The sequence below is a fragment of the Cygnus olor genome, chromosome Z (genome assembly GCF_009769625.2).
Source record: "Cygnus olor isolate bCygOlo1 chromosome Z, bCygOlo1.pri.v2, whole genome shotgun sequence".
Taxonomy (NCBI): Eukaryota; Metazoa; Chordata; class Aves; order Anseriformes; family Anatidae; genus Cygnus; species Cygnus olor.
Window position 1 is genome coordinate 42,941,867 of NC_049198.1, and position 20,683 is coordinate 42,962,549.

The following is a 20,683-nucleotide window of genomic DNA, read 5'->3' on the forward strand; positions in this document are numbered from 1 at the left end:
GAAAGTCATATGGGCCAGAAAATGGCTTAGGGAACACTTCTGAAATGTATCACTTTATTTTCTTGATCGAGACCTTGGTATTAACAGTGTAATACATACATAGCATTAAATCTGTCATTCAAATATGGACTCTGCAAAAACTAGTGAGAAAATCTCCAGGCATGAAGTCTGCTTTGTAGCTTCTTTGCAGATAGAAAAAAAAAGAGCTTTTAGCAATACTGAAACTCAATGGGAATTTTTATACAAAGACTTTAAAACATGAAGAAATAGCAACTTGAAATCTAGTAACAGTAAAATAAGCAAACCATGTGGAAAGATCATTTTTTTTAATGTGGACATGAAAGCAATTCTACATGTGTACATTATGTGCTTTTACCTTCAATTACAATGTATTTGGAGGTCCACTGCTTCTTGAAAGTTGTAAGCAGATTCTTTCTCCTAATGCAGATGACATGCTCTTTAAAATCAAATTCTTCTGTGTAAAAACGGAGAAGTCCCAGCCAAAGCTGCCCAACAGATTCAGTGTTTTTGCCAAAGTCAGGCCAAACATCTGGCTGAAAATGACAGAAATATTTTCAATACTTACATTAGGCAGAATAACATTGTAAATTGGAAACTCCAACAATGCAAGCTTTATTCTATAAAGAAACATGATTCAGTTACTCCAGAATACTTCCCTTCCCTTCACAATTGGTATTAATAGACAAATATTGATTTTAAAGTGGTGTGTTTTTTAAACATTAACAATTAAAGTGTAGAATTAATAATATTTCTAACATTAGATTTTGCCAGTTTTCCAAAAGAAGTATTAATTCACTTTAAGTGCTCACTTAATACAAAATTATTCAACAGATTTAACCAACTATTGCCAAATATGTAGCTTATACTTGAAGGAATTCTCTACCCAGTAATACAGCACATCCAGCAACTAATCATGATTAACACCTTGCAGTAATTTCTTTTAAGTCTATTTTTCAGAATATGCAGGTTTTTTTTTTTTTGGTGGTGGGGGGGGGGGTTTGCTGTTATTGTACAGACGCTTGCATTACTGAGCGGAATACAATCGACCATATTCCTAAAGCTTCACATTGGGATTTTCAAAGGAATAGCTACTCCAGTTACATTTCTTTATTCAACCACCATATTTGAGGATAATGTTTCTTAAATTGAATTCTTTTTCATTTGCAGAGCTACAGGTAGCACCATTTCAAATTCACCTTTCTGATTTACTCACCAACTCTTCTATCTTATCAAAGAAATAAACGTTCCAACCATCAACTAAAATTTCAGGCTTTTTTGGTTCTTTGTAGATCTGAAAAGATAGTATTAAACTCATTAGAAGAGCCCTTAAGATTCAGCACTGACATTCTTCTGGTCAATACTGTGTACAGATACTCATTTCTTTTGATACACTGTACCTCTTGAAGAACAGGGATAACTGGTGGATTTCTCTGTTGAAGAAAATAAAGCACCATAAGAGTATATGCGTAAGAAGAAAGGCTACCTCGAGATGCATCTCCTATGTCACACATCTAGAAAAAGAAACAAATTACATCTTTTGTGGTTGTTATCTCTTGCTGCGGGCATTACTGCTTCTAGAATGTCAGAAAAACTCACCTTTGTGAAGACTTTCATTGTGTAACACAAAAATTTTACTCTAGGATCAATGGCTGAATATGATGACAGGAGTCTTGTATTATGCAAGGCCTATGAAAATAATAAAGTCATGTACAAAATACAGAAGCTCTGAAGAAATGAGGGAATAAGCTGAGAACACAAAAAAATTTTTTAAGTCAAGAGAGTAAAAGTCAATGAACGATTCAGAGCACTGCAGACTGAGTTCACATGTGTATATGCATACTTCTTCCATTCTAATTTATTTAAAAATAATCAGTTTGTCCACAAAAAGTCTACAGAGTACTGTGTTCAACAAACACAGATGAAGCCCTGTGTAGTAAAGCGTATATGGAGAAAGGAAGCATACGACAATGAGGTTATCACCTGCTCTGTTAAAAAGCTGACAAACAACCTTCATCTGCTCAGAAGTGGTATAAAGCAGCATTCACAGAACAGTATTACAGAAAGGGAAGAATTCATCTACTGCTCCATTTTCCAACTATTTGGTAAAAAGTAAGATCATGAACTAAAAGATTTCATTTCAGAATGTGAGAGCGATCAACTGACCCATCTGGACGTGTAACTTCAAGAACAGACTTTCAGACTTACTTATTGGTTGAGGTATCCTCCTCAAGACTGCCCTTGGGCTCAAACAGAAGCTTCATAAAGTTTAATGTTTCACTCTAAAACTTACTTTCCTCTGATGCTGCAAGGAACTGGCTACTGAAGTACAGAGATATTGAAATAAACAAGACTTGTTTAAAATATTCAGCCAAGGTCTTTTTTTCTGAAGCTGGATTCTAAATCACTGTCCCAGGTCTTAAAGGTTAGGCAAGAGCTGCGATGGGAAGCGAGGGATGGGAAAGCTGAAGTTGTATTAATTTGTCTTTCTGATTTACGGAAAGAATTAAACACCTAAAACTCTACTGCTTATTCTTACCAAGTAACTAATATATTGTCTTATAGATGTCACAACTCTAAAGTCTCAGTTGTGCAATTGACTGCACTCAGTTAAAACAAAACAAAACAAAACAAAAAAATCCCTTGGCTTGGCACTCTAAAACAGAAATAGGTAACTGGAAACAGTTGACTATTGAACCTCAACAAAGCTATCATTCCATCGTCAAGAAGCAGCCCCACATTTTTCTGTTAAAAAGCAGACCACCTTACCAGAGTGTTATATAAACTGATGTCTACTTCAAGACCACTTCTGACATGGAAAAATTTGACAATTGGGACTTTAGCTGTTGTTATTGGCAAGACATTTCTGAGACCTAGGAGAAAATGTTTAATTATTACATGGCTGCAATACAGTCATAACAGTATGGAATGCTTTACAACTAAGCCCAACTATAGTAAGAATGCTACAAAATCAAATCTTAGTTGATACCAAAATTTGTATTACTTATATTTTAACACTGACTTTAGGCATTTGTTAAACACTATGAATATACTAAATACATTATATTCAAATATATGTATGCCCCCCCAATAAAACAAAGATCAGTCTAAATGTAACAAAAATAAACTTAAGAGATCAGAGTTACAGTTTACTCCACTTATATTAAAGTCGTTTAAGATAAATCAAAACAAGCAAAACAAAATAGTATTTTCTTGTAGATTGAGCAGAATATCTTGTGTAAGCTTGTCTTAGACTACCTTTTACCATTACCTTGTTAGGCACTGAACACACAACATAACTGCTAGCTTGAAGTCTCAAACTTAAGGCTTGTTCTTATGCATTTAAGTTATGAATCTAACATCTGTCCAATTCAGATGCAGTTTTAAAACACCGTTATCTTAAAACCTGCATGTGCGAATAAATCCAAATATCTACAATATATACTCTTACTCTAATATTAACTTCATCAGTATAGTTTTATATTAATGATTTTCCATCTACAGTGCTGCAGAACTTTATCACATCAATTGAAGTCACAAACAGAACCGCTTATTTTAATATTCAAGAGTTACCTGACTGTTTCTTGAGAACTTTTGCTAAATCTTCAATGATTCTGATGCAATCAAGTCCCTAAGACATTAAAAAAGAAGAAGTCAAAACTGAAATATCTGCTACAAGTATTTCAGATGAGCCTTTTATTACTTGCCATTTAAGCTTAAAGCTACTTAAGAATAAAGTTGCTTAAGTTTAAATGAGCTTAAACGATAATTGAGTTTTGTATCTCAACACTAGACAGTATCCCAACACAGGCTTTTTTGAAGTTTTTATTAGGCGTGAAAGGAGATTTATGTCCCTTTCCATTGTCTTCCATTTCTAGTTGTTCATGCTACAAAGCGTGTTATTTGCACAGCAAAGTTTTGCTAGTGCATAATTCAGAAGAAAACTGACTACCAAGAGAAGTTCTTGAACTCATGCCTAGACCAATACCAAAAAAATAAATCATCTACTTTTGTGCCACCTACTAGTGTTCTATTCTAATCTGAAAAACTTTCACAAAACGATAAATTTGCTACAATATATGTACAATATAAACAAAGTCGTGCATTTATTAGAAAAACGACAACAAAATCTTGTCAAGCTACCTCAGCTGTTTCCAGCCCATCCATTGTCATACAGATATCAAGGTCACTTTGTTTGAAACCAAAGCCATTTTTTGAGGAACCAAACAAATTCAGCTTTGTTCCTGTAAAAGATATGATGGATTATAATCACGTTGACACAGAATCTCAAACTATATATAGCCTTCAAACCACTGTATGCTTTTTAATACGTTTTAATACACTGTTTTTCTATGGCACTTCAAAATTTATTTCCTATCAACCTGGAAAAAAATATCGGCTTTTACTGGTTCAAAAGAGAAGTCTGACAGGTTCAGAAACAAATTAGATGGTCCTGTAGCTATATGATCAGCATGCAGGCATAGGCTGAAATCTTACTAAAATATGCAAGACTGCTCTCTGTAAGAAAACTTCATACTAAGGGACCCGTCTGTCAACATCCTAGGCTCCAGCAAAAAAAAAAAAAAGTCTGTGAATTTTTAAAGACTATGAACTGAATTCCAGGTGCTAAGTAAAAAAAATCCAGAAACAAAATAATAGTTTCAAGCAACTATGGTCTGAAGACAGGTCAGAATTTTAAAATATTTCAAAATCAATAACTTTTGGTAGGGACAATATGGATCAGACTCTCTTGGCCCTGTACATATTTTTAAATATATTTATATGCACATATAGACTAATATATGTATGTATGTATGTGCATATAGATAGATAGATATACGCAGTCTTTAAGGTATTACCATCATTTCCATGTCTTAGTAATCAAAATATAAAAAAATATAAAATCAAAGAGAAGTGCTGAAACAAACAGAAATACATTCATAAACTAAAATATTGTTTTTTAGCCTTGGGATTAGGAATCCTAAGAGGGTTCTTAAAGACTATAAAAAGCTTACTGTTGTTTTGTATAAATAAGAAGCCTAGTAAATGAATGCAGCTAAACCACCTATCATAAAACTGTTCTACTATTACTTTGGTTTTCTCCTTAGCTTGCCATTGTTCCTTGCTACTGTTGTATTTATGACTCAGTCCAAGAAGGCTTAAAACAAAACCTGTGTGGCCTTGTTTTTCTTTAATAAAAAATAAAGAACAACTGACATAGTTCGAGCCTGTCTTGTTTGTTCAAAGAAATAAAATTCGTGTTAACAGGAAGGGAGTCCAGGGCATGATAGACAACACTGAGATACTAAGCTGCACTAGCTAATGGCTATTGTAATGGAAAATAACAGAAATTAATGTAATGATATATAGTACTGCTAAGCAGCAATATAGATGTTCAATACTAAAATGTTTATTATGATGGTATGATGGGTTTTCTTGGAAAACACTCAAGTATGAACTCACCAAAGTATGAATATAAAGCTTGAACTACCTAATTACCTGGGAATTCCATTCTAATGAAGTTTTCCAAGTTTTGTCGTATATATTCCCGAGCCTGATCCTCTACAGTATTTGGTGCAAAATCCTCTTAAAAACAAACAAACAAAAAACAATTAAGGTAAACTGATCTGTAGAAAGAGTCAATGGCAAAGATTCAAATGAAAAAGTGAGGGGTACACAGCAGGGAGGAGAGAAAAGCAAGAGAAGATTCAAATGTGAAGGAAAAAGCGAGGATGAAGAGGAAGAAAAATACCTGTTCAAAGAAAAACATTAATTAGACAAATAATGCATTTTGTCAGGTCAGAAATGGTGAGAGAGAAAGGAGGAAAGTTGGGTCACTGAAAAGAATAAAAGTGGAGAAGTGTTATAAAACAGTATACTTCTACACCATTGAAGAAGACCATTGAAGACTTCTGGAACACTGAAGTCTTTGCTTGCTAAGAACCGTTACTCGAATGGTTTATTTGGAAGCATCAGTCAAAAGATTCCACCCCAAACTAAACTCTTAGATTTATATTAAGATGCCTGAGTAATCAGACAGTGTGTGGAAGTATTTTGTATTTCTCCAGATACAAACTCTGGATACAGTCCTATTGTAGCCTTACAAATCTTAGGAAGTATATCCATAAGAGTTGGATGCAGTGTGGCAAATAAACTGGTCTCCATAATAACAACATTAGTCTGTGGTTATTACATTGGTTTTTACAATTCTTTTCTTCCCCACAATATGCAAAGGAAAAAACTTACGATAACATTGGACACAAACTTGATCTAGAATAACTGAAAATTTGGGTGTCAGCGGTGGCAGTGGGTCTAGCTCAATTTTCTTGAAGTCTTCTGGACAATCCCTCTTTAAGTGACCTTCCCGTTTGCACAAGCTACACACTACTGTAGGAGACTGCATGAACAGAAAGCAAGATTGGTTTTAAAAAGTATAACCCTTCAATGAATTCACGCAGTACTTTCATATATCTGATAATAGAACACAAGCAATATGCTTATGTTCTGTTAAAGCTTGCTTACCTTGCCCTTTGTAAAAGCTGTTTTACTAAATTTATAAAAGAGTTCAGATTCTAAACACTGTTCTATTCCTGTGTTCTCTTCAAAAAGACTTCCCTTTTCAGTAAGATTCTCTTGACTCAAATTGATTCTCAGAGATCCATCCACATTTTCTTTGAAATGTTTGTCTTCATATTTATTGGTGACGGACAAATCATCATCTTCCTCTGACAGTGCATCCTCATCTCCAGATCCAGGAAATGTGTTATCTAGTTCACCTTCAGCTCTCATGATGCCACCACACACTGCTTGGCTTAGAAGACTTGATTCTTCCTCCTCTTCCTCCTCATCATCAGTGTTAATCATCTCAGACAATTGACTTTGTGTTGAACACATGAATTTTTGTGGGGATTCATCCAGTTCATCAGTACCTTCAGTGCTCTCCTCATCAACATCAATCTTGTCATCAATTATACCACTGCACTCTAAGCCGAACTCATCACTCTCTGTAAGTGCTGTGTTTTGAAAACCTTCCAAGTCTGAATTACAGCATGTCTCTATATCATGCTCAATCACTGTAACAGGAATATCTCCACTATCGCTGTCTTCATCTATTCCCTGCTCAGTAGTCAAGATATTCCATCTTCTTCCTTGTTCTTCTTCCTCCTCCTCTTCTTCATTTCCACTCTCTGTCTCCTCACAACTTGGCTTAAACCCCTCATTATCTCCAGAAATAACTTCCTCAACTATGCAGTCTGAATCTTCATGGGCAATTCCCAAATGACTTATATCATCAGCTAATTCTTCTTCTGTCAAGCTTTCTGAGCCATCACACACCTTTGAAGAATCAGTTCTATGCGCCTGGGGAATATCTGTGGTTTCAATTACATAATCTTCCACTACTGCTGTGTTCATTCTATCATCCAAGGTTTGCAAGTCAGAATTTTCGTGCTTTATGGCATCATTTCCATGGTCCAGATTTTGGGGTTTCTCCTCATTGGCATTTGGAGAGGACTTTTTGCTCAATTTTACATCTTTCTTGTGAGGCAAGGCAAAATACTTGTAAGTTGCTCTCAGGCAGTGAAGAATATACTCATACATTAGCTGGCTGTTCAAAGTTCTTGCTACATTCCTCTTGACTGAATATGGGTCTAGCAGAAAGAAACAGTGAACCAGCAGTGTAGAAGTTAACCTATTTTTTTAAAAATTATAACTTACATCCTTAAAAAAATAACCCTACTACTGTTAATTACTTTAAAAATTTGTGTAGGCACATAAAGTCTATGAATTGTGCTGAAGACTCCCTCTCCCCATTATCCCCCGCTCCTTTTTTTTTTAAATCCACTTACACTACTTTTGGTAATACTGAAAAAATAGCCAAACGAAATACTAAACTGATTATACCAAAACATGTTGTACTGTATTATTGGGAATCACTGTTTGGTGCTAAAGAATTCTAAGTTACTGCGTATGATGTCAATAGCCAAGAAATTACACTGCAAAATTAAAGGTAACAGTTCTACAAAGTCTATTGATACAGTTTGATAACATACCTTCCACAGCAATGCGCTTTTTAGGCCAGTCCTTTAATTCACGAGACACTGTTTCTTTGAGTCGTATGCTAATAACCAAATCAGCCATATTGAACTCCAAGGCATAGAAACGAAGCAGTTCTACCCAGAGCTGCCCAGCAGGTGCTGAACACTGCTGTCCCGAATCAAATACTAAGGGAACCTGTCAATTACAGAAGAAAAGCTTAAATAATATAATGGATACATAAGTATTTAGTTCTTAAAAGAGCCGCTAATCTAGAATATGCGTTTGTAAATAACATCAGATAGCTCAATTTCCTTGTATTCCATCTGAAATGTAATATTACAGAATTTATAGTGGCTTCTATATTCCTGCAATTGCAATAGACATTGCAAAAACAAACAAACAAAAAGAAATAGTAGCATAAGCTTGTATTGTAATACTTCAGAACGAAAGACTGCAGCAATGGTTAAAGGTGTCAATTATTAACAATTGCTTAAGTGTCTGTGTCATAATTTATAAATTTCAAAAAAACCCACATCTAATCTTATTTAACAGAACAGATTATAGAGCCTATACTTTATTGCTCAATGTTGTAACATGCAACTACATAGTAACACTGTTGCCTACACAATTATTATAAAATAAATGATTTCTAAGAATAGTTACAAAACTAATCACAGAATCATAGAATGGCTTGGGTTGAAAAGGACCTTAAAGATCATCTAACTCAAACTCCCCTGCCATAGGCAGAGACACCACCCACTGGATCAGGTTGCGGTTGCCCAGGGCCTCATCTAACCTGGCCTTGAACACTTTCAGGGATGGGGCATCAACAGCTTCTCCTGGCAACCTGTTCCACTGCCTCACTACCCTTACAGTGAAAAAATTCCTCCTAATCTCTAATGTAAATCTCCCCTCTTTAGTTTAAAAATGTCCCCCCTTGTCCCATCCCTATCTGCCCATGTAAAAAATTGCTCTCCATCTTTTTTATAAGCCCCCTTTAAGTACTGAAAGGCTACAATGTGGTCTCCTCAGAGCCTTCCTTTCTCCAGGCTGAACATCCCCAGCTCTCATTTTTTTGTCATAGCAGAGGTGCTCTGGCCCTCTGATCATTTTCATGGCCCTCCTCTGTATCTGTTCTAACAGGTCCACATTTTTCCTGTGCTGGGGCCCCAGATCTGGATGCAGCACTCCAGGTGGGGCCTCAAAAGGGCAGAGCAGAGGGGGACAATCACCTTCACCTCCCTCCACCTGCTGGCCACTCCTCTGTGGACGCAGTTGGCCTTCTGGGCTGCAAGCACACACTGCTGGCTCATGTTGAGCTTATCGTCCACCAAAACCCCTAAGCCCTTCTCTGTAGGGCTGCTCTCAATGACTTCTCTCAGTCCGTGCTCATGTCAGGGTGCAGAGCACCTTGCACTTACACTTGTTGAACCTCATTAGGTTCACACGGGCCCACTTCTCCAGCTTGTCCAGGCCCCTTTGGATGGCATCCCTTCCTTCTGTTATATCATCTGCACCACTCAGCTTGGTGTCAGCTGCAAACTTGCTGAGGGTGCACTCGATCCCACTATGCCATTGATACAGACATTAAACTACACTGGTGCCATGACAGACCGACCATTTAGGGACACCACTCACTACCAGCCTCCACCTGGACATGGAACTGTTGACCACTGGGTGCGGTCATCCAGCCCACTCCTTATTCACTGGATGGTCCACCATTCAAATCCATTTCTCCAATTTGGAGATCAGGACTTGTGTGACCATGTCAAAGGCCTTACAGAAGTCCACGTAGATTACATCAGTAAGAGAAAACAGCATTCATACGCTTAACCTAATTCTGAAACGAAATTGCTTCATTTTCCTACCCGACAGATTAAAACCCAGGGTCTTACCAAAGAGATTGAATTAACACCTGCCAGCTTCAAAGCAGCAAGAGGTAAGCATAGTAAGCCTTGTACTTGTACTAGTCAGCTATGTAACCTTCCAGTTCATCTTATGGTTTTGCAACACAAAAACAAAGCAAAAATAGAAAGCTCTTCTTTTCTTCCCCCAAAGCAGCAAAGACTACTAGGCTACTATAGAAGTAAATTAAATGGTTCACACCTTGTCCCTTTTAGGGGAAGTTTCTTGTGGCACATCAGCGTCATCAGGGGGGTTATGCTCCCAAACCACAGCATCATTCTCCACTTCTTTAATATGAAAATTAGTTAATTTGTTTAATGAGAATCCTTCAATCTAAAAGAAATAGGAAAAGCAACACAAGTTAACATTATCTGAATTTAAAGCATTTCCCATATAATAGAAAGCCAAAATAGAACAAGTTTAAAAATAGCTGTTTCAGGCCCTAGAAAGTATCCCAGCCAGCTTCTCTCTTCTCCCTAAACTTCTCTACAAAAAGCTCTCAAGGACACAGTGCTTTTGGAAGGGTACCCATATTTCACCGAACCTTGTTTTGGCACACTGTACAATAAATACATGTATTTTAATTGTATGGTCATATAGTATAGGGCTTTTTTCTCCCAGTGCACAGTGTGGAGAAACTTTGTGAATGAGTCAATCACATAGCAAAAGAAATCATTAACTGCAAGGCTCATGTAATTGCTTATGGAAACTAGAACATGCACACTAAATATCAACAGGTGACTGTACAAATAAAAATGCATGACACGGGTACAAACAGCTGAATGATGTCCTGGAAAACCGGATGTTGTCCCTAACAGCACTCCTAATATTAAGATGCATCTCAGGCTTCTAAAGTCAAGAAATACATGTTTTAAACCCCTAGTCTGATCCCATGGACTAATACTAAACTAATGTGCTCCCTAACTGTGGTCTACACATTCTTCACTGGAAATGAAGCATTAGATGTTAAAGTCCAAGACACTGTTTTGGGGTATAACTATATGAATTCAGAGTTCTCAAGAGTATGGAAGAAAGACTGAAGAAATGAGGAAGCAGGTTGTTACAAATTGCATTATTCAATGGCCTACTCTCCTTACTCACTAAAGGGTCAACAGTAATACTTAATTCCGTGACTATGATTATGAACTGCATCCTTACAGCCAAGTACATAAAGGTTAAGTGTAGCATGGCTGAAATCACATTCTTTCTGAATTCCAGCAGAAATGATTGGTGTATGGCTTGCTCAGTATAGCAAGAAGCTGACAGGTTACACCACCACCAAAAGTTAAAAGGACTGTCCTCTCACTCACAATATTCAGTTTATTAATATACATACCCATGATCCCAAGTAGACAGGTAGAAAAGGCTCTTTCCTCTGTTGCAGGAAGAAGATGACCATTAATGCAAACACGTAAGGTGACAAACCTCCTTCTTCGGGACGATCAACACAGCACAACTGTAAAAATATATTGGGTAGTCATTAATGTTTCAAGATACAACTTGCAAAATATCATTTTAATTCCTCTTCAGAAGTCTGTCACAGTACACATACTGAGAGAAACTCAGGTATCTTTGACCTCCTCTTGTGAGACATGAACATCCACATCCTCCACTCAAGGCATGAATGTTTACTGGAGTCATAACATTAATACAAACTTTTCAGCGTTAAGAGTCCTGGTCTGCAAATATACTGCACAGACAGAGTACATAGACTGGCAAAACAGCACACTGAACATTTTCAAAACGATGACTTGTTTTACATAGATATACTAAGTTCAAATGATTTTCTATGCTTTTATAAGTCATATTTTAACTGCATACACATAAAATCTTGAAAAAGAAAGGTTTTAATCTACATATGGAAACAAACAGTTTTTCTTTCTTTTTTTTTTTCATGATGGATTACATTTATAGGAAACTGCCAATTCCATTTCATATACATTCTAACTTTGGTAACGCAAAAGAGCAGGACACTTATAGCCTTGCATGCCAGTAACTGAATCTGAAAATTCCACTTCTGAAATTTACTGGAACATTATAAAACAACTAGAGATAACTTATAACAAAAAGAATATCCCTTTTCCAACTCTAAGAACAGTTTCAACAACTGTTTTCTAAACCATATGTACTGTCTCACCAGCATAGTACCAATGTTCATTCAATATTTTCACAGATGGGGGAATAAAAATAACTCTTACCTTTGCCCAGTACCTGAAGGCAATCACTAAAGATACAACAGTGGGTTCTAGTTTTCCAAGTGTAGCCAAATGGTTTGTTGTCAGATAAGCATTCTCATTCCCTGCACTTACTTTACAAATAAGTCCACTAAAAAACAAAGAGAAAAAAGTAAAGATATTGAAGGTGTTGTAAGAATGGTGGTAGGTTAGAAGACATCTCACAAAACATTGTAGAAGGTGGCTGCCAGGAAAGATTTAACAGCCTTTCCAAGACAGTTTATCTACATTAAAAGAAGCATAGAAAACCAATTTGATTTATGATTAGATTGAAAATACATGCATTCTAACCTTCTGTGAAAGTGTGTTCAAGTACAACTCAAACTTAAGTATGTTTCTAGTGACATCAATTCTAATTATATTAATTCACTGAACTAAAAAAAACCACAAAGTTAACAAACAAAATTTAAAGTACCAATTTCCTTTATGAATCAAAAACATTTTCCCCACATGACACCCATCATAAAACAGTTTCTACGCTGTTTCCACAGAACAAGAAACATTTTCAAACAGTGAGAGATCAAAGTAGCAGCAAATAACTGATAATATACCTGTACCAGCAAGTATTTACAGAATGTTGGGTGAATCTTAAGTGATATCCAGTAAATGGGCAAAATAAAATTTGTGAAATACTAGTGAGGTTAAGCAAGCTGATCTTGCCCTTAAAGAAAACCTTAATTTAATATAGTTTCTAAGTTATCTGGAAGGCAGCAAAGGAACTCCTGTTAAGCAGTTATCCCAAATGGAGCGGTAAAGGCATATGCTGGAAACCATAAAGGTTGAAAGGACTGGGAAACATGCAGCTGGGGCCAGAACAACCCTTACACTCTTATTCTAGACTAGGAATGACTTGCTCGTGAGTGTTAGTTTATGTTTCAAGATCAACGGAACTGTAATAATTTAGTACTGAAATGTCATTTGTCGTATGTTGGTACACACAATTTACGTAGCTATATACTATTAGAACACACAAAGTGACAACAGAGACCTTTGCTTTTCTCTGCACACCACCACTGGTATTCTAGTATGGAAATCCGCATCAACTTCAATAAACGATTCTAGGGAGGAAAAAAAGAGAAAAAGCCACATTAACTATGGTACTGACAGAAAATATCATTGAATCGTAGAATGGTTTGGATTGGAAGGGACGTTAAAGATCACCTAGTTCCAACCCCCTGCCATAGGCAGGGACACTTTCCACCAGACCAGGCTGCCCAAAGCCCCATCCAGCCTGGCCTTGAACACCCCCAGGGATGGGGCATCCACAGCTTCTCCGGGAAACGTGTTCCACTTCCTCATCATACCCTGAGTAAAGAATTTCTTCCTTACTTCTAATCTAAATCTTTTTAGTTTAGTTTAGTTTTTTTTTTTAGATTAGTCTTTTTTAGTTTAAAGCCTTTACTCCTTGTATCAATACAATCGCCGACAAGGAGTCCCTCCGCAGCTTTCCTGTAGGCCTCCTTTAGGTACTGGAAGGCTGCAATGAGGTTTTCCTGGAGCCTTCTCTTCTCCAGGCCGAACAACCCCAACTCCCTCAGCCTGTTTTCACAGGGAAGGTGCTCCAGCCCTCTGATCATTCTTGTGGCCCTCCTCTGGACTTGCTCTAACAGGTCCATGCCCTTCTTGTGCTGGGGGCCCCAGAGCTGAATGCAGTGCTCCAGGTGGCGTCTCACGAGAGCAGAGCAGAGGAGGACAATCACCTCCCTCGCCCTGCTGGCCACACTGCTTTTGATGCAGCCCAGGATGCAGTTGGCTTTCTAGGCTGCAAGCGCATGTTGCCAGCTCACGTTCAGCTTCTCATCAACCAACACTCCCCCAGGTCCCTGACTGCAGGGCTGCTCTCAATCCATTCTCTACCCAGCCTATATTTGTGCAAATATGTTGACCTGGACGCAACTAGAGAAGTGCAGCTATTTTCTGACATTCAATTTCTTAATTATCTCAACATTCGTGATTTTATTAACTCAGCCAAGAATGCAGTATATCAGATCTGATAATCATTCACTATTTTAAAGCAAGTTTTTCAAATGCAATAGGAAGAGTGTGGTCTACACTCTAATAAGCATTTTCTTAAATAACAACTCTTAAGAAAAAATGAACTTTTCAAAATCCATACGTATGGTAGGTATAGTTAAGCAGGTATACTTTGATTAAGTGCTAGCTGAAGTGTAGGCAGATTAAACTCTTGAACAACTTCAGTACTACAGGCATATAGACAGACCAATGGTATCTGTAAACAATGTTAGTGCGAAAGATGAAAGAAATAGTGTTACCTTAGTATTAGGTGGAAAGAAAGCAATGAATCTTATTTTCCCTGGTAATCTAGCGTTGCTTTACGCAAGTATTAGAACAGGCTTGCTAACAAGAAGTCACGTCTCCCTGCTATGCTTCTACCCCCTTTCACTCCCCATATGCTTTATATAGCTTTCCAAATATAATTCAGCTTCATTTTTTTTCTTAACACCAAGAAGTACAAATGCAACTGCAGTCCTTCTTCCAGTTGGAGTAGTATTGATCCAAACTAGACTTATTACTTGATACCTCACTGTTTCACTGGGTCAAGTGCAGAAGCAACAACAAAAATTTTAGGTTACCCAACTTAAGAACTGTGAAACTGAAATCTTCTTGTTCCCACCTAGCCACTAGGACTCACGATCTCTTTGAAAATACCTTGCTTTTGCCACTGAGGTACCTCAAATGCCTAATACTCTGTCCCTGTATCTCTTGACTTACAGAAAAAGGCTTTGCACAAGATACTAAAGAGAACATTGTGTGCTTTCAGAACACATTACAGATTGTAAGTTCCTCTATTCTTCCACTCTGGTTGAGGAACAAGTAACCCCATCCTCAACGACTGTAACAGTCTACTCATCAGAGAAGAACATGCGCATACAATGGCTGGGGAGGGAGGTTGTGAGGAATGAAAAAATCTAGGTCAGAAAATACATGCATGTTTAATGTACTTGTTTGGAACCATAAAGTCTGATTTCTCATCTGTGGACACAAAGCAAGGCAAAAAAGTCAAGAAGTTACTTGTCAAAATCTGTATTTAAAAGGACAAAATTTCTTTCCCATCTTTCGATTTTTTGCCTGGGTATATGTTCTAATTGGTTTGAGTGCATTTTTTAAGATCTTAAATGTTACTTGCCTGTATTAGTACATACAGTTGTATTCACTACCTGAAAAAACACGCATACATTAGCTCACTGCATTAATAGTCACGCAGTTAAAAGAAAACAGACCGCAATCAACACTGTCTGATGACAAGTTAGAAGAGCCTAGTCTACTTTTGGTACTATATATAGTTAATAGAGCTGTCTCGGGAAAGAGATGCAGCACATTCTACCTTCTTCCCTTGTAATACAGAATAAAATGTCTCATTAGGCATTTCTGGTATCAACAGAAATGATGGTACTCCAGAAGTCATAAAACTGACTACAAACACAAGCGTAAGTTTTGCTTAGGATGATGTAGTATTTTCTGCAATATTTTCCAGTTTCAAATTATTTATAAAAACCCTCACAGTCACGTGGTTTACCTGTTCAAGCAGGAGAGGGTTTTGTCAGGGAGTGTAGTGATAGGACAAGGAAAAATAGTTTTAAATTAAAAAACGGTAGATTTACATTAGATATTAGGAAGAAATTCTTTACTATAAGGATAGTGAGGCAGTGGATCAGGTTGTCCAGAGAAGCTGTGGATGCCCCATGCCTGGAAGTGTATAAGGCCGGACTGGATGGGGCTTTGGGCAACCTGGTCTAATGGCAGGTGTCCCTGCCCATGGCAGGAGGGTAATGGAATGAGATGATCTTTAATGTCCCTTCCAGTACAAAACATTCTATGATTCCATCTTTAGACGGAGATGACATTCAACACTACTAAGCAATAATAGTTTAATTGAATTGAAAAGGATGCATTTTTTTTCTTACCACTGTTCTGCAGACTTTCTTGAACAAGTAAGAGAACATCTGGTTGACTCATCTGTGAATAAAAGTAATAAAGCTGTTTTCACTGCTGTGAAAAAGGTGATTTTCTACAATTCAAAAAGAATTTTAAAACACTGCCTCTAGGACAGTTCCATTTTTCTTCCAGAGAGGGAAGCAAGGGGGAAACAGTAAGAGCAACTGAGAAGAACCTGCTCTTAATTTTTAGTTATCATCAAAGTATATCAGAAAGAAGACAGATGAAAAATATCCTGGAGTAGCTCTAAGTAAATCTTTTCTGATCTCTATCAAAGACTCGGTTGTGAAAAAAAAAAACACAATGAAAATACTGTTTCATTGTGCTTAAATACAATTGCCTTCTGACAGTAGTGGACCTCATGTAAGAGATTGAAATCACAGCTTTTATATGTATTTTATGAACATCGATCATTCTTTTCTCCGTTACATTTCAATGTTTGCTTCTCTGAGGAAATGCAAGATTTTAGCTACGAGGCTGTCAAACCAGAAATGAGTTTAAGCATGGAAGCCTAAGGTTTTCACCAGCTTGAATTTCTTTCAAAGTTTCAAGCACAAAAATGTACAGAAACAACGAGCATAAAAAATCAAGACTTTACATTAGCTCACAAACAAATGATGTAAGATAGTTTCATGGCTCAAAAATAACGTAGCAATCAAATTCTAATGCATGTAATATATAGTACAGAAGCAAGATCATCCATTTAACTCAGCTTTAAGAGAAGACAATTAACTTAACCTGTCGCACAGGACTGCTAGGAGTCCAGATGTTTTAGCTGTTTTCAGATTTTTAGAAGGAAGATTTGATAAAGCACAGTCGTGTTACATTACCTGACCATTACTGGCCCTATGAAGCAAGGGATGTTATTTTAAGACAGTATTGATGTGGTAGCTTTGTTTTTCCCAATGCTTTTTCATAAAAAGTGCTATTACCACTTTGTAATTTATATTTAAACTACACTTGAAGGTGCAAACGACTCCGACAGATTTAATGAAATAGTCTTACTTACACTGGCAGGAAACTGGATATCTATGTTTATGTCTGAAGTTTTGAAACCAAATCCGCTACAGGAGGAGCCGTACAATCTTAATGAGCACTCTGCAATGAAAAGATTTATAATGCATTTATTCTACACCCAATTTTAAGTCTGTAGCTACTTTACAACATTACCAATAGATCTTACACCTACTTCTAATTTTAATAATCACAAGAACTCAAGAAGAATCTTCCAATAGAACAGAGGTTAGTTAATAAATCGTACCTCTCATTCTGTAGCTAGTAAAGGCCAACCGCGAAGATCAAATGCTCCCCACGTCCTGCTCATCTTTACTTTTTACTACAGGTCTATTTGGGTCATGAGCACCACTGTAACTTAATTCTGGTATGAGACTGTATTGCCACTTCATATTGGTTAACAGATTAGAAACCAAATATAGTGTTTTAGTATTCAAATAGTCAAGGCTTTTAATTAAGTTTTCACCTTTATGATTTTTTAAGAATTGACATAGCTAGCATTTAGAACAAATCACAAATAATACCTGGCAATTTTTGATGCAGCACACCTTCCATCACTGTTTTAATGTTGAGCCTTTCTTCTAAATCTTCATTACTTAAGCCAAACTCCTGTACTACATTTTCAATGGCAACACCAATAGCTTTAATCTGTGAAGCTGTTGGAGGAGGCAGGGTGCTCAGCATCTGTTCCTCTTGCTTTTCCTTTAAAGATAATAAGACTAATGTTTTAATGATTCTGGTCACTAGCTAAATGCACTAGAATGAATGCATGCAACTCATCTCAATTAACACTAACACAGGTTTTCAATACAGTGGAAGTAACTGAAAGCAAGAATAACAAAAGAAAAAACGTAGCAGGTATAAAAAAATACATATTCCAGAAGGCTTCAGTAATATGCAGTGTGTGTGTGTGTACATATATGTAGTTATTTGAAACATAAAAAAGATCATCAACCCTTTCATCACCTATGAAGTAGGAAAGGGTAGAAGTTAATGAGGAAGAAGCAGTAAACCTGAACAAGATAATTGTCTACTCCAAGCAGAGAAAGTAAAATGAACATTAGATATTTAATTTAAAAATAGTAAAATGGAGATTATGCTGGGAGTTGCTTTGATGCTTGATTGTGCTCAAAACAAACCTATTTCCTTTACATATAAATACGCCTACAATATTCCACAAGCTCTTAATTTCATATACAGTATTCTGAATAGCAGTCTTCATCCAGACATGTAGGTTATAATTTTTAGTTCAGCCATACCAACTATATTTGCTTATTGCTACTCCTCATCGCTCTGGACTTGACCAAAACATGTAATCGTTGAAATATGTCAGTGAAATAAACATTAGGAGGAATCACAGAATCACAAAATGGTTTGGGCTGGAAGGGACCTTAAGGATCATCTTGTTGCAATCCCCCTGCCATGGGCAGGGACACGTCCCACTAAATCAGATGAATAAACATAACTAATCCACAAGTAAAGTAAGAGAATGGCAGAAGAGTTAGTTGTTACAGATGTTTACTATACTTAAACCACCACTACCAAATACTACTGAGTGACACTTTAAATGAGAACTTTCTTTAATAATGGACATGGAAAAAGTACAAATTAAATTCCAAAGGTGAAGGTGGAAGCAAAGTCCAGGTTCCAAATTTACTCTTTTTACCAGCATCACTATTTAAACGCTTTCAAGGAGCTTCAAATACAGAAAAAAATGAGGATTGATTTTAGATAATGTAGTTTTATTGTTATTAGCAGAGTGATGACAGTTTCATAGACCTGCATTTATGCTTCTTCTACTGTCCTTAACTCACCTTTATGCTTTTCTTGTGTCTCTTCTCCTTAATATGCTTATGAGCAAAAGCCACTGACTCAATCAAAACATCACACAATTTGCAGGCATATTTTGCTGATGGATAGTTTCGAGGTTGCTAAAATAAAAACAGTAAAAAAAAAAAAAAACATTAAAATATAGATTAACATTATCCTCATTTCATTCAATACCCTTGCTAAGATGAGTGATTGTAACACTGAAATCCATGAACACTCTAGCTGTTCCAACTCTGTCATTACAATCATAAAGTTTCGGTATCAAATACAAGGCCAGAAGAACAGCGCTACTGGGTCAAACAAGTCCAACATCTTGCTTTTGTGTTTAGAAAAAAAATCAAACACATGGCAGAATATAGAATATACAATTATTTTCTTCTGATACACTGCCCCGGTCTCTAGCGAACTAACGTTAATTGATGAACTAAAGGAACAGCCTTTTTTGTGCTTAACTTGCTGCCAAATCACAACTTAATTAGTAAAAAACACAAGATAACTTGCCTTCTCTTGACAGTTCATTAACAGTATCCATTTTGTCAGTTACATCAATTATATAATGACTCTCTAGCTATAGTCAGATAAATTGCTCTAAGTGTATCCTCTACATCTTAATTCAAAGATTAAAAAATTAGGAAACAACAATATATGTAAAGACAGTGATACCTTCTTCAGTCTGTAAATGCAGTCTCGCTTCAAACGTTCTTCAGCTTGTTGCAACCCTAGAAGCTCTTTTGCTGACAGCTGAGATTCATCTATAACTGGGCCATCCACTTCATCATCATGATCATACTCATCTTTTCTAGTTCTTCTTGATCTCCTTGTTTTCTTGAGTTTCTTCATTTCTTAGAAAGAGTTATGAGAGTAAACACGTCAAATAACTTCAAAATAAAACATTTTAGGTTTTGTTTAATTTTCACTCTACCTCTGTGAGAGTCAAAGAAGATATAAATCATCTACCCTGCATGGTACCATAATCTGTTCCGTGCATGTCTAGTATTGCTAGCAAGAGTGTATAGCTATGTCAGAACCTACAGTATCTTTGTTTTGAGCTACTATGAAACACTAGTTTGTCTCACTGAAAATGGTCAGCAACCTTATTTATATTGTTTTGTTAAAACTGGCAAAAAAAAAGTTAAATGCAATAGATTTCACTGCCTACCTGGGACGTATCTATATGTCATTATAAAAAAAAAGATAGAATATGTCCAAGGGCTTCAGGATGCCTTGTGAGGCTTAGGAACACGTATAAACTATAAAATGAAGCAACCCATAGCCTACCAAGGCTATCACAGAATTAGTGACTGTAGGCCAATACGAATAATTTCTAAGAGCTAACTGCACTATGATATAGCAGTAATGGGTTAGCTGACATAATTTGTTATCGCCAGTAGTACCTGTCTCTTAATGTGTACTTGCCTTTCAATTAAACCAACACATTGATTGCTATTGCCTTCACATTATTAAGTAGACAAATGAAAAAAAAATAAACAGTAATAATGCTTTTTGGCTACACATCAATAAATAATGAACTGGCTAAGTATTCATACATGTTGCTTAATAAAACCACACAACTTGGACAACAGACATGGTTAGAAAGCTTATGTTTACAGCAAAAGTTCTGTATCTAAGGTCTGCAAATACCACTTCTTTTAAGCTTTTAAGCTTTGTCATTATTTTGAAGCAGAAGT

At 36.5% G+C, this 20,683-nt stretch overlaps 1 protein-coding gene across 6 annotated transcripts in view; it reads right to left on the reverse strand.

Annotated features, from left to right (window-relative positions):
• Positions 1-20,683, reverse strand: part of TUT7 (terminal uridylyl transferase 7) — a 35,707-nt gene that overhangs the window by 8,389 nt on the left and 6,635 nt on the right. For 5 of the 6 annotated variants that reach the window (XM_040540836.1, XM_040540833.1, XM_040540839.1 and 2 more), the window contains exons 3-22: positions 19,659-19,837; positions 18,980-19,096; positions 17,690-17,867; positions 17,161-17,249; positions 16,121-16,172; positions 13,183-13,252; positions 12,159-12,285; positions 11,297-11,416; positions 10,162-10,293; positions 8,070-8,250; positions 6,541-7,667; positions 6,265-6,415; positions 5,518-5,604; positions 4,162-4,262; positions 3,592-3,649; positions 2,788-2,891; positions 1,618-1,707; positions 1,419-1,532; positions 1,235-1,312; positions 377-554 (exon numbers count right to left, since the gene is read on the reverse strand). In XM_040540836.1, coding sequence (XP_040396770.1) covers positions 377-554; positions 1,235-1,312; positions 1,419-1,532; positions 1,618-1,707; positions 2,788-2,891; positions 3,592-3,649; positions 4,162-4,262; positions 5,518-5,604; positions 6,265-6,415; positions 6,541-7,667; positions 8,070-8,250; positions 10,162-10,293; positions 11,297-11,416; positions 12,159-12,285; positions 13,183-13,252; positions 16,121-16,172; positions 17,161-17,249; positions 17,690-17,867; positions 18,980-19,096; positions 19,659-19,837 — 3,333 coding nt within the window. The remainder of the gene's footprint in view (positions 1-376; positions 555-1,234; positions 1,313-1,418; positions 1,533-1,617; positions 1,708-2,787; positions 2,892-3,591; positions 3,650-4,161; positions 4,263-5,517; positions 5,605-6,264; positions 6,416-6,540; positions 7,668-8,069; positions 8,251-10,161; positions 10,294-11,296; positions 11,417-12,158; positions 12,286-13,182; positions 13,253-16,120; positions 16,173-17,160; positions 17,250-17,689; positions 17,868-18,979; positions 19,097-19,658; positions 19,838-20,683) is intronic. The other variant, XM_040540835.1, reaches the window with a different exon arrangement.